Raw genomic sequence first — 13,695 nt, 5'->3', positions numbered from 1 at the left:
GCCTGCCAATCTGTACTGAGCCCAGTACTGTCCAACATACTCATAAATGATCTGGAAAAGGGGGTGAACAGTGATGTGGCCAAGTTTGCAGATGATACAAAATTACTCAAGATAATTAAGTCCCTAGCTGACTGCAAAGAGTTACAGAGGGCTCTCACAAACCTGGGTCAGTGGGCAACAAAATGGCAGATGAAATTCAATGTTGATAAATGCAAAGTAATGTGCATTGGAAAACATAATCCCAACTACACATACAAAATGATAGGGTCTAATTGAACTGTTATTGCTCAAGAAAGAGATCTTGGAGTCATCTTGAACAGTTCTCTGAAAACATCCACTCAATGTGCAGTGGCAGTCAAAAAAAGCTAACAAAGTTAGGAATATTAGAAAAGGGATAGGTAATAAGACAGAAAATATCATAATGTCACTATATAAATCCATAGTATGCCCATAACTTGAATACTGCGTGCAGTTCTGGTTGTTCCATCTCTAAAAATATATACTGCAATGGAACAAGTACAGAGAAGAGCAACAAAAATTATTAGGCATATGCCACAGCTTTCATATGAGGAGAGGTTAAAGTCTACAGCTATTCATCTTAGAAAAGAGATGACTAAAGGGGCATATGATAGAGGTCTATAAAATCATGAATGGTGTGGAGAAAGTGAATAAGGAAATGTTATTTACCCCTTCACATGACACAAGAGCCAGGGGTCACCCAATGAAATTAATAGGAAGCAGTTTGAAAACAAATAAAAGTACGTACTTCTTCACACAACACACAGTCAACCTGTGGAACTTCTTGCCAAGGGATGTTTGAAGGCCAAAACTATAACTGGGTTCAAAAAAGAATTAGATAAGTTCATGGAGGATAGGACCATCAATGGCTATTAGCCAAGATGGTCAGGGATGTAACCATGCTCTGGGTATCCTTAAGCTTCTGACTGCCAGAAGCTGGAACTGGACTACAAGGATCACTCAAAATTGCCGCTCTGATCATTCCCCTGAAGAACCTGGCACTGGCCACTACCAGAAGACAGGACACTGGACTAGATGGACCATTGGTCTGACCCAGTATGACCATTCTTATGTTCTTACATACAAAGGGACTAAAGCTCTTAAGTCATGTAGGTGTTTTTAAAAAAAATTACTGACTGACTAAAACTAGATTTCAATATATCTCACATCTTAAAAATTCATGCACATACCCACTAATGCAAAACTATGTGCTTTCTTGCTTTTTTGCTGGGTCCATACCACAGTGTTATCCTATTTTTATAATTTAGTCCCCACATACACTATAGAAACTACTCTGTTACAAAAATAGGTTTGAAACCCATTTTTCCTATTTTCAGCTAGCACAGCTTTGCCTCAAGCATGGATGGTGACATACTAATAGAAGGCCCTGTACTACCATGGCTCCAGTCATTCCTCTCCAGAAGAGCTCAGAGAATGGTGATGGGTAACTCCTCCTTCTTTCTGAAGGCTCTCACCTGCAGGGTCCCATAGGGGATCCAAACTATTGTATCCCCTCTTCTCTTTAATATCTACATGAGATCACTGGGAGAGAGAACAAGACACCATGGGCTTACCGTCAACAGTATGCAGCTAAGACTCAGCTATATATCTCATTCTCATTTTTGGTAATTGCTACCCGATCATCTAAGGTTGCAGGATCAGGCCATTAATTAATATCAAATGAGACTCAGTAGAGTCACAATCATTTAAAAAACAACCATAGTATATTCATTTTATGGAGCCTTATTCTCAGGAAAATAAGCCAAGGCATAAGGTTTAGTTCAAAGAACATGTTATACCATCTCTGCAGCCTCTGCCTTCACCTATCTCTGTTGGTACAAATGTTACCCTGGAATTGAGGGATGATACACCCCAGAATTTGATCAAGTTAATTGCAGCCATATTGTGTGCATTCAGCCACCATGAATGAATAAAATAGAACACCATAAAGGGTTAATTTGGACAAGCAGGGCTTTGGGGGGCAAGGTTAAATTCTAGCTGCAGGCTTGCAGTTTCTGCTAATTAGAATGGAAGGAGGGGAGAAAAGAGTCAACAAATTATGAGACTGAAAGAAAGTAAGTGGGTGGAGACCTTGAGTTTGGGTGCCTTTGATATAGAAGATTATGGCTAAGATTGTTAGGAATGTTTTGTTGATAAGTAGATGATTGAGCTATGAGTTTTGTAAAAATTAGTTATAAAACCACTAGATAATAGAGTGTACTTTGGTGCAGTTCTCTGAAGCTATCCTAAGAGCCTTTTTCCTGACACCATACTTCCCAGCAGAGAAGCGACCGGCCATCACTGACCTGCTGCTAATTACTTGATACCATCTCAGATTTTAGATAATTAGCTGGGATAGTCTAAACCTATTGCTTATGTCTGTGTGTGCTTAAATCTAATAAACAATAGTTTTAGATAAGAACACGCGTACTTGTCTCAATCTTTCATTGGCCAGAAGTGCTGTGTTCCTATTGATTTATTCCTGACTTGGCTTGGGGTGAAACAGTGAAGTTACTACCTGCTTTGGTTTCTGAAAACCCTGGGCAACAGACATCTATAATCAACTGTGTTCCCAGCAGCAAACACGTTGTTGCTGCTGCTGTTTTTTCTTTTCTGGAGCACAGACTTATTTCACCTATGCACAGATCCCAGCTGTCAGGTATGCTGCTGGTGGTTTCCTTTTTTACTTGCAGTTATGAGTCCAGCTTTTGCCAGAACTGTTTGCAGCTCGTTGGTATTTTGGGATTCCCTTTTCTTTCAGCTCAGAGAGATTCACCCCAGCTCACAAGTGCTGTTGCTTTCTATTGCATGTACATTTAAAAGGGATCAATTCCAGCAAATACAAAAGCATCTCCGTCACCTTCTGACACTTCCTCACTCAGGGACATATTCTAATAACTGGCTGTTATGCCTTCATGGCCAAGGTCTACACGTTCTGCCATCAACTCTGGTGCACGCAAGCCTTACAGGTGTCCCCAACATCTTACATAATTAGATACTTGTTTCTTGTTTGGAATAGTCTCTTCTAAGTTCCTATCTATACTAGGCAACTTTTCCCCCACCTTGCTAACACTGGGTCAGCTGACTCAGTCTTTTGTAATGAGCATTGGGAGCACTAGTGTAGACAATCTGCCAAGTGCCAGCACTACTAAATTTTATCTTAAATCTCACAATATTTGGTGCTTTTCTTAAAGCATCAGCTTCTGGAGCTGATTATATGAGAAACTGAGATTTCATGTTTTAAAAAAGTAAGTTTCTAGCACTCATGGTTGCAGAGAAAAAAATTGAAAATGTGATGGTAAATAAGAACCCAAAATATACTTACAAAAAATTCTACAATTTTCAAGCCAATTTCATGATTGTTTTGGCTCTGCCTTATGATTTATGAATGCTTGGGGTTAGCAATAACGTAGGACTGAGGAGGAAAGCCCACACACTTTTTCCCAGCCTGCACAGAAAGGGTGTGCTCTGCAGTATAAGAAAATACAGGAGGTTTGGAGACCAACTATCCTCTCTCTCAGTTTGAAGCTGCAAATGCTTTTCTGCTTTATAGATCTGATGCTGCTACCTCAGCACCAAATGCGAGGGACAACTCACTGTCACGAATGGCGAGGCTGCATGTGACAAGTTTAAGGGTATGTCCATGCTGTAACCAAACACTTGAGCTGGCCTGTGTCAGCTGGCTTGGGCTGTAAAACTGCACTGAAGATATTTGGACTCAGGCTGGAGACCGAGTTCTGGAACCCCACCAGGTGTGAAAATCCCTGAGCCCAGGCTTGAACCCAAGCCCAAAAGTTTACACTGCAATTTTACGGCCACTCATCCTGAGCCCACAAGCCTGAGTCCGCTGACGCAGGCCAGCTGCAGGTGTTTAATTGCAGTATAGACATACCTTAAGATATTCTACCGCCTACATCTAATTATTCACACAAAAATAAATCCTTATGGACAGTTAAATTAACCAACTGACCAAAATAAAAAAAAAACAGGGCAGATTGGGAGCAGTCTGAAACCATTTCATAAATTGTATTGGGCAATGCATTTTCTGAGCCCCGTTATGCATCTCCCATTGGACTCAAATGTATAGGTCTGCAGGGATAATCAAGTCATCTGTATCTTGAGACCAGAATGGGGCTAGCTCTTACATGGGTGTATAGCAAAGGGATCGGGGGGGGGGGGGGGGGGGGAAGGGATGCCCACAGGCTTGTACAGTCTGCATAAAGGTCAGGCAAAGTTGTCATTCCATAATGTGGGAAGCACAGGGGGTGCCTGGTGCTCCAACATGAACAGGGGTCAGGTGGGGCCACACCATCCCCCCACAATGCACACATACACAGGCCCAGTAGAGGGATTAAGCTGTACCACACAAAGGGATGGAAGAGTGTGTTCGCTCCCTTGTCAGGGAGACATTCTGCTTCAGAAAAGGAGAATGCCCGCTGGTGCTCCTGTGGGGAAATGCAGCTCTGCAGCACACCTGATGACTCTGCATGAAAGGCACAATTTAGTCCACAGCCTACTTCCCCAATGCCAGGCAGCCCAATGGAATATCTATGTCATTTCCAACCAAGAGGTCCAAGCACTATTCAGTTACAAAATCAGTGACAGCCCTTTGGAAAATTCTATTTTAATACTCTTATACAGTAAAGATTGACAGCTGTTGCATTAGCAGTCGGTATAATTTTCCTTTACAATGAAACAGGGACAGCAGTCACACAAAGTCACAAAGCATCCAGACACATAATGCTCACATATTCCAAGCTGATACAATGGTGATCAATACAATTTGATTTGAAAACAGACTTGCACCACTTTGATGCTGATTTCAGTGAAAGGCAGAAGACTCCTGTTGGCCAAGAGCAGGGAAAAAGTTGATCCAAATTGGGCATGTTGCATAACTGGGACAGTAAGTGTGCAAAATTTTCACATTTGGAGGGTTCCCAGAGTCAGTATGTGTTGCACCATCTCCCAGAACTGTCACAATTAAATACCTTTATGTTTTCAAAACATTAAACATGTAACTGAAGCAAGGTAATTTAAAAAAAATAATCAGTGCAGTCATGCTATCAGGACAGAGGATATAGAAGCAAAATGAGTTGAAAAAATGTAAAAAAAAATGTGGAGAACAAAAGTATGCATAATTAGAAATATATGAATATGAAAATCAGAGAGAATGTACTAAAATCTGATCAAAAGGCAAGAGAATATAGATAAGTGTAAGACAGTTGACTGCACTAAGAGCATACCAACCAGGTAAGAGGTAAGGAAAATTAACTAAGCTAGTCAAGAGGCTAGGGGTCACCAAATGAAATGAATAGGCAGGAGGTTTAAAACAAACAAAAGTATTTTTCCACACAACGCATAGTCAACCTGTGGAACTCCTTGCCAGAGGATTTTGTGAAGGCCAAGACTATAACAGGGTTCAAAAAAGAACTAGATCAGTTCATGGAAGATAGGTCCATCAATGGCTATTAGCCAGGATGGACAGGGATGGTGTCCCTAGCCTCTGTTTGCCAGAAGCTGGGAATTGGTGACAGGGGATAGATCACTTGATTACCTGTCCTGTTCATTCCCCTCTGGGGTACCTGTCATTGGCCACTGTTGGAAGACAGGATACTGGGCTAGATGGACCTTTGGGCTGACCCAGTATGGCTGTTCTTATGTTCTTAAGAACTGTATTAGGTCACTGAAGTTTGCTTAGTGCAACATGTTTCATTATTCTAGCAAATACTCACAAATATCATAAAACCACATTTAAAAGTGAAGCTGGAAAGGAACTCCAGCAAGATTAAACCCGAAAACCTTAGCACAGACACGAGGTACACATTCAGTGTAGGTCTGCTCATTGGGAATGTTGCCACAAAGCTTTAGAGATCATTAAGACAGAGGCAAAATACTTTAGTTGAATAATAACTCAATAGAAAAGCAGTCCTCTTATGGTATATTTTAGGGCAGCTAAACCTAAGACTGAAGACCAGCAGGCTCCTTTATGGATAGACAAACTGAGTTAATTTTGTATGGAACACAGATACTACAATACCATGTGCATTAGAAATGGATAACGTATTTAAATGCACTATCCAGAAAATGGTTTTGTTTTGAATCAGCTAGTAATGCAAGTAGAAAGGATTCTGTTGTGAAATGGCAAAGCTAATGTTAGTCTTGCTAGGAATTTTACTGAAATCAAGAAGCCTGTAGGGAAAAAAAACAGGCACATTTTTAAAAGAAGCCTATTCTAGACGTATTTGTATCCCTCCTTCAGAATTTACCTGATTTTAAGTTCTAAATTTATGGGATGTTGTTATTGCTAAAGGAGAGTATCAGTATTTTAAGAAGGCCTTAGGCAGAAGTTGAACTGTAAGTTGGCAAGGTTTCTCCCTCCTCCTCCCAAACAGAAAAGATACTAAACAAAGTTTAACATTGCTCACGTTACCATGAAAGTCCGTATTATTCAATCACCAATACAAGACAATATTTTCACATTTTGAATAGCTATAGTATCCAAAGGTTTACAACTTGCAACTAGCCTACATCGAGTTTACTGCACATAACATAGTTGGCTAAGAGCAATGACGGATGCAGTTTACCTTCAACATGGTAATATAGCAGCATTACAGTAGTGCGCTCTATAGAAATTTCTAGCCAGAAGTTGGTTACCTGAATTTCTGTTTTTAGGCTAGAATATATAAACCCTTTATGGGTAAATGGGGATACTAAAATAAAAATATCCATAGATATTTCTATTTATAGAAAAGAGGAACCAGATGAATTTGAAAGCTACCTACTAAAATCATGCTTACATGAGATGAGCCATTGTATCACACAATGAAGATGCGGGAGCCAAGGAACGCTGCAATAGGTTCAAATGCTACCACTTTACACTGCTGTTTATAAACCGATTGATGAATGACTTACAAAGTTGGCCCCAAAGGTGGGGCTAACTAGAATGGAATAGATGCAGCTATGCTTAACTGCAGCCATTACAGCTCCATGGTTTAAAGAAGGTGCAAAAGCAATTTCCCCCACACAATTCACCCTCTTTTGCTTTTAAGATCTTGACATGCTTGAAAATTCTATTTCCCCTGCAATTATCCTTTTTTGTGAAGCAAACAGCCTCTCCCATCATTTTTTTAATTAAAGGAAAAGGGGTTTTGTTGTATTGTATGTACACCTGCAGACTACTTGCATGAATAAGAATAGATGCCAGATAAAGATTGCTGCAGAATCACTAGAAAACACTGGTTGAATGAAGTCCAAAGCCAACACATTTTCCATTTGACTTCTCAGTAAGAGGTGATATTTATTTAAAAATAAAACTCTTTCTGCAAACAACTGGAACAATTTAAGTGGATCATTTATTGTCCTGAACACTATTCCACTGATTGTCTCCTTATTTGGCATAAATAAGACAGGTTATGAACCAGAATATATCAAATACATTGTTTTCACATGCAGCAATCACACAGAGAATGCCGTCATTTAAATAAAGCATTTTATTGCTACAAGAGGGCAACCTTTAAGAGCATGAGACCAAATTCCCACATAAACAGTGTATGAGAAGTGTCAAATGAAGACACCAGTGGATCAACCAAGATTTCGGCAATCACTTTAGGAAGGTTATAAAGCTTTTCTGTTTTTGGGAGGAAAGATCTCCACCCCAAAAGGTATGAAGAATTCTAAGAGAGAGGTGACCTCCTTCAAGTCTATATTGTACTCCTTTGCTATTTTCTCTGTGGTCCATGTTTGTGGAGAAAGTTTATGATTATTGAGAAGAGTCAGAACCTCCACCACAGAAATTTTGCCTTTGGGAATGCTCGAAATATCTAGATCCCTTAAATGACCAAGTTTTGTACGTCTGTATTCCTGCTGTTTACTTGGGATAATTCCACCTTCATCTTTTACCTAGTGTGGGAGGAGAAAAAAAAGTTCAAGTCAATCAGAGTTCTGTTTAGTCTGTGTACTGCATATTTCTCGCCTATTTCTTTAATTAAAGCTTTCATTTTAATTAAATATAACAGGCTCTCCAGTTTTTCCATTGTGAAGATTTTGATCTTCATGGATTGCCTCTCTTTCTTAGACCGTAAGCCAGTGGTTTTCAATCTTTTTTCATTTGTGGACCCTAACACATTTCAAATGGAGATGCAGACCCCTTTGGAAATCTTAATCTGTGGACCCCCAGGGGACCACAGACCACAGGTTGAAAATTACTACCATAACCCAACACTACTTTGTCCTCAAAGCACTATGTTCTATATAGACCACAGTTTCAGAAACAGTTACCATGGCCAAATGTTCAGTACCTAAATCAATAGCTTAGTTTTTTGAATAGCTGAACACCCACCATTCCCACTGACATCAGTGGGAAATGCTGGTGCTCAGGACCTCTGAAATTCAGTCCACTGATGTAGGTGTGAATGTGAATGTAGATGCCTAATTTCAGGAACAGACATATGAGTGTTTTGTCCCATATATTTCAAGGTACTGAGCAGCACCAATTTCCATTGAAACCAGGTGTTCAGCACTTTGAAGGATTAGGTTTTTAGCTTCTTTATTACCCAAGTAAAATGGAGATAACATTATTTCCATATCTCACAGGGACATTATGGGGGATACATTAACATTTCTAAAAATGTTTTTGTCTTAGATGGAAAGTGTTATAGAAATGCCAAATATAAGAGAGAGACAAAGTGGATGAGGTACTATCTTTTACTGGATCAACTTCTGTTGGTGAAAGAGACAAACTTTCGGCCTCCACAGAGCTCTTCTCCAGGTCAAGATATTATCTCATCCACCTTGTCTCTTTCATATAGTGGTATTGGGGTCAATGCTGCTATAAACAAACAAACTGAAAACAAGCATAAGAGAGGCCTAAGACTAACTTTTTTTAATCTAATGCCAATATGTTGAGCCTTGCATGCAGATCACATACACAACTGCTGTTAGTTCATCCGTTTCATGGGAAAAAATATCTAGAAAATTGTACAGGAAAATATAAATAAAACATCTTACCATTTCCTCACCCAAACAGATAACAGGACTTCACTTAAAGGGACACCAATGTTTTAAGTGATATTTTAATAATTTCTTTACTCTTGGTACTAGCCTCTTTGTTCTCCAGCAGAACCACAAATCCTCTCCCACACAAGTCCCAATTTCTTCTACCATCTATAGCATTAGAAATTCTATTTCCCATCCCTTCCACAGACTGGCCACTTAAACTTCTAGAAAGCCAAATCTGTGCATATACTTTGGGGCCTGTGGCACAAGGAAGGTGCACTCAGATGGAGTTTCTATGTGATAGAGGAACATGCCTGTATAGATAGCTTCATGCAGAGGAAGAAAAACTGGGGGCATAAAGAAAGGTTGATGGCACTCTTAAATAAGGATGTGACCCTCAAATTAGACTTCTATTAAACAACAACTGAAATACAAAACAGCAATAAAAAAGCTCAGTTTTATCTATTAACAGCTAGTAAGCTACTAAGACGACAGACTTCATAAAGCCTATTCATCACATGAGCATTGGTATGTTGCTTTTGTCAGCTGAAAAGTGCTTGCTGCTATACCCATTACAGAAAGAAGACATGCTCACTTGCACAGGTGGATCTCTGGAATCAACGTAAACCTCTTTTAATAAGGTGAGAAGTTTGTCATTTTTTTTGCGAATTTCCTCTTGGATTTGTGGATCATCTAAGAAAAAAGATTTAAAGCAGAAAATCACTCTCTCCCACTCATATTCTTGTTGGCTTATACTTCATGGTTTAGAATGCCCATAAGTAGGGCCATACCAAATTCATGGTCCATTCTGGTAAATTTCACAGTCATAGGATTTTAAAAATAGTAAATTTCATGATTTCAGATATTTAAATCTGAAATTCACGGTGTTGTAATTGTAGGGGTTCTGAGCCAAAACGGAGCTGTGGGGGGTTCACAAGGTTATTGTAGGGGGGTTGCAGTACTGCTACCCTTACTTCTGCACTGCTGCCTTCAGAGCTAAGCAGCGGGAGAGCGGTGGCTGCTGGCCAGGAGCTCAGCTCTGAAGGCAGAGCCACCGCCAGCACAGCAGCGCAGAAATAAGGATGACATGGTATGGTATTGCTATCCTTACTTCTGAGCTGCTGCCTTCAGAACTGGGCCTTTGGTCAGCAGCCACCACTGTCCAGCTGCATAGCTCTGAAGGCAGCAGGCGCAGAAATAAGGATGTTGTGTTTATGGCCTTCAGAACTGGGCCTTTGGTCAGCAGCCACCACTGTCCGGCTGCATAGCTCTGAAGGCAGCAGGCGCAGAAATAAGGATGTTGTGTTTATGGTATTGCTAACCTTCCTTCTGTGCTGCTGCTGACAGGGTGCTGCCTTCAGAACTGCACACCTGGCCAACAGCCACCACTCTCTGGCCCCCCAGTTCTGAAGTCAGCGCAGAAGTAAGGGTGGCAATACCTTGACCCCCCCTAAAATAACCTTGTGACTCCTCTTCAACTTCTTTTGGGTCAGGACCCCCAATTTGAGAAACACTGGTCTCCCCCACGAAATCTGTACAGTATAGGGTAAAAGCACACAAGAGACCAGATTTCATGGGGAAGACTAGATTTCACGGTCCATGATGCATTTTTCATGGCTGTGAATTTGGTAGGGCCTTACCCATGAGACATCACACAACTTAAGTGAAAATGAAAGTGTGTGAACACTTCCAGGCACATCTCATTTTTGCATTAGTTCTGACATTAACAATACTTAATGTTGTCTCATACACAGGGAAAGGAGAATCTATTATGGCTATTCAAGAAAAGAAATTGCAATACTAAGCAACAGTTAGGCCTGGTATACACCTAAAAATTATATCAATTTAGCTACATTGCTCAGGGCTGTGAAAAATGTCACTACATGACATAGTTAGGTCAACCTAACACAGCGTAGTCACAGCTGGGAATTCTTCCAATGACCTACCTACCACTTCTTGGAGAGGTGGATTAACTACATTGATGGAAAAAACCCTTCCATGGATGTAGGAAGCACCTATACTACAGTTACAGTGGCAGTACCACAGTTGTGCCACTGTAGACATACCATTATTCTTCAGAGTGCTGTGCAAACTCTGAATCCATCACAACATGCCTGCGAGGTATTGCAATAGCAGTTGCCGTGTCACGGATGGTGACACAGACACAGAAGTGACTTGGCCAAAGCAGAGTGAGGCCGAGCCAGGCGCCGGTCCTGTGCTCACCTTAATATGGTCACCTATGCCAGTGGTTCTCAACATTATCAGACTACTGTACCCCTTTCAGGAGTCTGATTTGTCTTGCATAATCCCAAATTTCACCTTGCTTAAAAACTACTTGCTTACAAAATCAGACATAAAAATACAAAAAAAGTGTCACTACACACTGTTACTGAAAAATTGCTTACTTTCTCATTTTTACAATGATAAAATACATGTATTGCAATATAAATATTGTACTTACATTTCAGTGCACAATATATAGAGCAGAATAAATAAGTCACTGTATGAAATTTTAGTTGCACTGACTTCACTAGTTCTTTTTACGTAGCCTGTTGTAAAACTAGGCAAATATCTAGATTAGTTGATGTACCTCCAGAAGACCTCTACATACCCCTGGTTGAAAATCACTGACTATGCTATTTACACCTATTTACATACCCCTCTGTGCCTCCTGCTACCCAAGAGTTCCTGCCACACTGCCAGTTACTGAACAACCCAGAAGTAAGGACAAGCAAGACTGGGTTTCCATACAAAGCCACAAAACCCACAAGTAAAATAACAGGTTGAGAGGTGTGGACCACACCTCCCAGCATAGGCCCTGGACCAGCAGCATCCAGCCAAGCAACAGGGCTACATGGCAGATATTTGGAACAGGTAGCAGCTAGCAGACCCAGACCCCAGGGGGCACCCAGAGGGCAGCGGCTGGTGAGATTAAATGTCACTGGCCACACCAGCCCACATCCGCTCCCATGTTCTGGATTCGTGCAGAACCCCCTCCTCCCTTTAACTGCCCCCCACACATCCCCTACATCTCACTCCCCCATAACCCCCCACACCCTGCATCCCACCCCCCTGCAACCCTCTCACACACCCATACCCTGCATCCCACCCACAACCAAAACCTGCATCCCACCTCCCATCCCAACCCCTGTAACTCCCTCCTGCATCCATACCCTGCATCCCACCCCCCGTAACCCTCCCCCACACACCCATACCCTGCATCCCACCTCCCATAACCCTCCCCCACACACCCATACCCTGCATCCCACCTCCCATAACCCTCCCCCACACACCCATACCCTGCATCCCACCTCCCATAACCCTCCCCCACACACCCATACCCTGCATCCCACCTCCCATAACCCTCCCCCACATACCCATACCCTGCATCCCACCTCCCATAATTCCCCACAAGCCTCCCCCACACACCCATACTCTGCATCCCACCCCCCATAACCTGCATCGCACCCTGTAATCCCCTCACACCAGCATCCCACCCCCCCCATAATCCTCCGCCCATACCCTACATCCCACCCCCTGTAACCCTCCCACACCCATACCCTGCACCCTTCCGTCCCGCCCCCACCCCAGAAAACCCCAGGACACCACCACTCCTCCGCGCACGCGCCAGGCCCGCATAATCCCCCCGCGGGAACGCGCGCGCGCCCTACTGCCCCCAACCACCCGCACGCGCAGCGTGTACCCACCGCCCTGTAACCCCCACGATTCCCCCCTCCCCCTGTAACGCCGCCCCCCACTCTCGCTCCCTTGGGGCGCAGCGCCGGCCGCGGGCACTCACCAGGCAGCGGTCCCGGCCTGGCGACGGGGTGCCGGGGGGCGGACGTGGGCTTGTCTTTGCTGATCTCGCGGGCGGCCCGGCTCTCCAGGTTGAAGTTGCGGAACACGCGGGTCACCCTGGCACCCATCACCTCTGCGCGGCACTGGCCCGCGCCGCGGTCAAGGCTCTACCCGCCCCGCGAGCATGCGTAGAGAGCAGCCCGCCCGCCAGCGCCCCACCTAGCGGGCAGGAGGACGCCCCGCAGCCGAGGCGGGAGGCGCGGTCAGGCAGCCGCTCGGGGCCGGGGCGGGGCGGGGGAGCGCGGCTGTGCGCTCCGGCTACAGGAGTGCCAGGGGGCGGGGCTCCCAGCATGGTCCCTGCCCGCCGAGGCCGGGGAGGCTGCTCAACATACTCTGCTGGCTGCCCAGTGTCCTGGCCTGCGGAGCATCTCCCACCAGTGTCCCTCTTGTGCCTGGCACGTGGGCCACCAGTGACCAGTCAAGGCATCACTCTGTGCCTCAGTTTCCCCATCTGTAAATTGATGAATAATGATGCTGCCCTGCCTTGTACTGATGAAAAGGCACTATGTGAGAGCAAGGTCGGATTATTATTATGCTTAAGGAGTAGGGGAGAAAAAGCAGCAGCAGCAGCTGGCGACAAAAAAAGAAATAATCTGGATGAGCCCAACCCCACCTCACTTTAGCACACTACCACTTGTCACTTTTTTTATTTTTCACTCTCTTTTCTTTCCCTCCACTTTCTCGCCTACTGCACAGGGTATTGGGAGGTTAGGTTATGACTGATCTCAGCAGAGGCTCCTCTTTTCAGTTTACTGTACCTATAAATACATTGTAAGTATGATGTCTCCAAGGATTCAATTAATTTTTAAAAATAAAAGAATGATG

The 13,695-nt window shown here is 43.3% G+C and overlaps 1 protein-coding gene across 1 annotated transcript; it reads right to left on the bottom strand.

The window, feature by feature from the left end:
- Positions 1-7,352: 7,352 nt before the first annotated feature.
- On the bottom strand, positions 7,353-13,034 carry NDUFAF4 (NADH:ubiquinone oxidoreductase complex assembly factor 4). Its single transcript, XM_054023972.1, has 3 exons — positions 12,812-13,034; positions 9,608-9,705; positions 7,353-7,917 (listed from the first exon to the last, which is right to left on the bottom strand). Exons 1-3 carry the CDS (start codon positions 12,936-12,938, stop codon positions 7,633-7,635), a joined length of 510 nt encoding a protein of 169 aa, XP_053879947.1. The 5' UTR covers positions 12,939-13,034; the 3' UTR covers positions 7,353-7,632.
- Positions 13,035-13,695: the final 661 nt, after the last annotated feature.

This window comes from Malaclemys terrapin, chromosome 3 (assembly GCF_027887155.1).
Source record: "Malaclemys terrapin pileata isolate rMalTer1 chromosome 3, rMalTer1.hap1, whole genome shotgun sequence".
Lineage (NCBI taxonomy): Eukaryota > Metazoa > Chordata > Testudines > Emydidae > Malaclemys > Malaclemys terrapin.
Note: the sequence above shows the minus strand (reverse complement) of the source record. Positions and strands in the feature narration are given on the sequence as shown.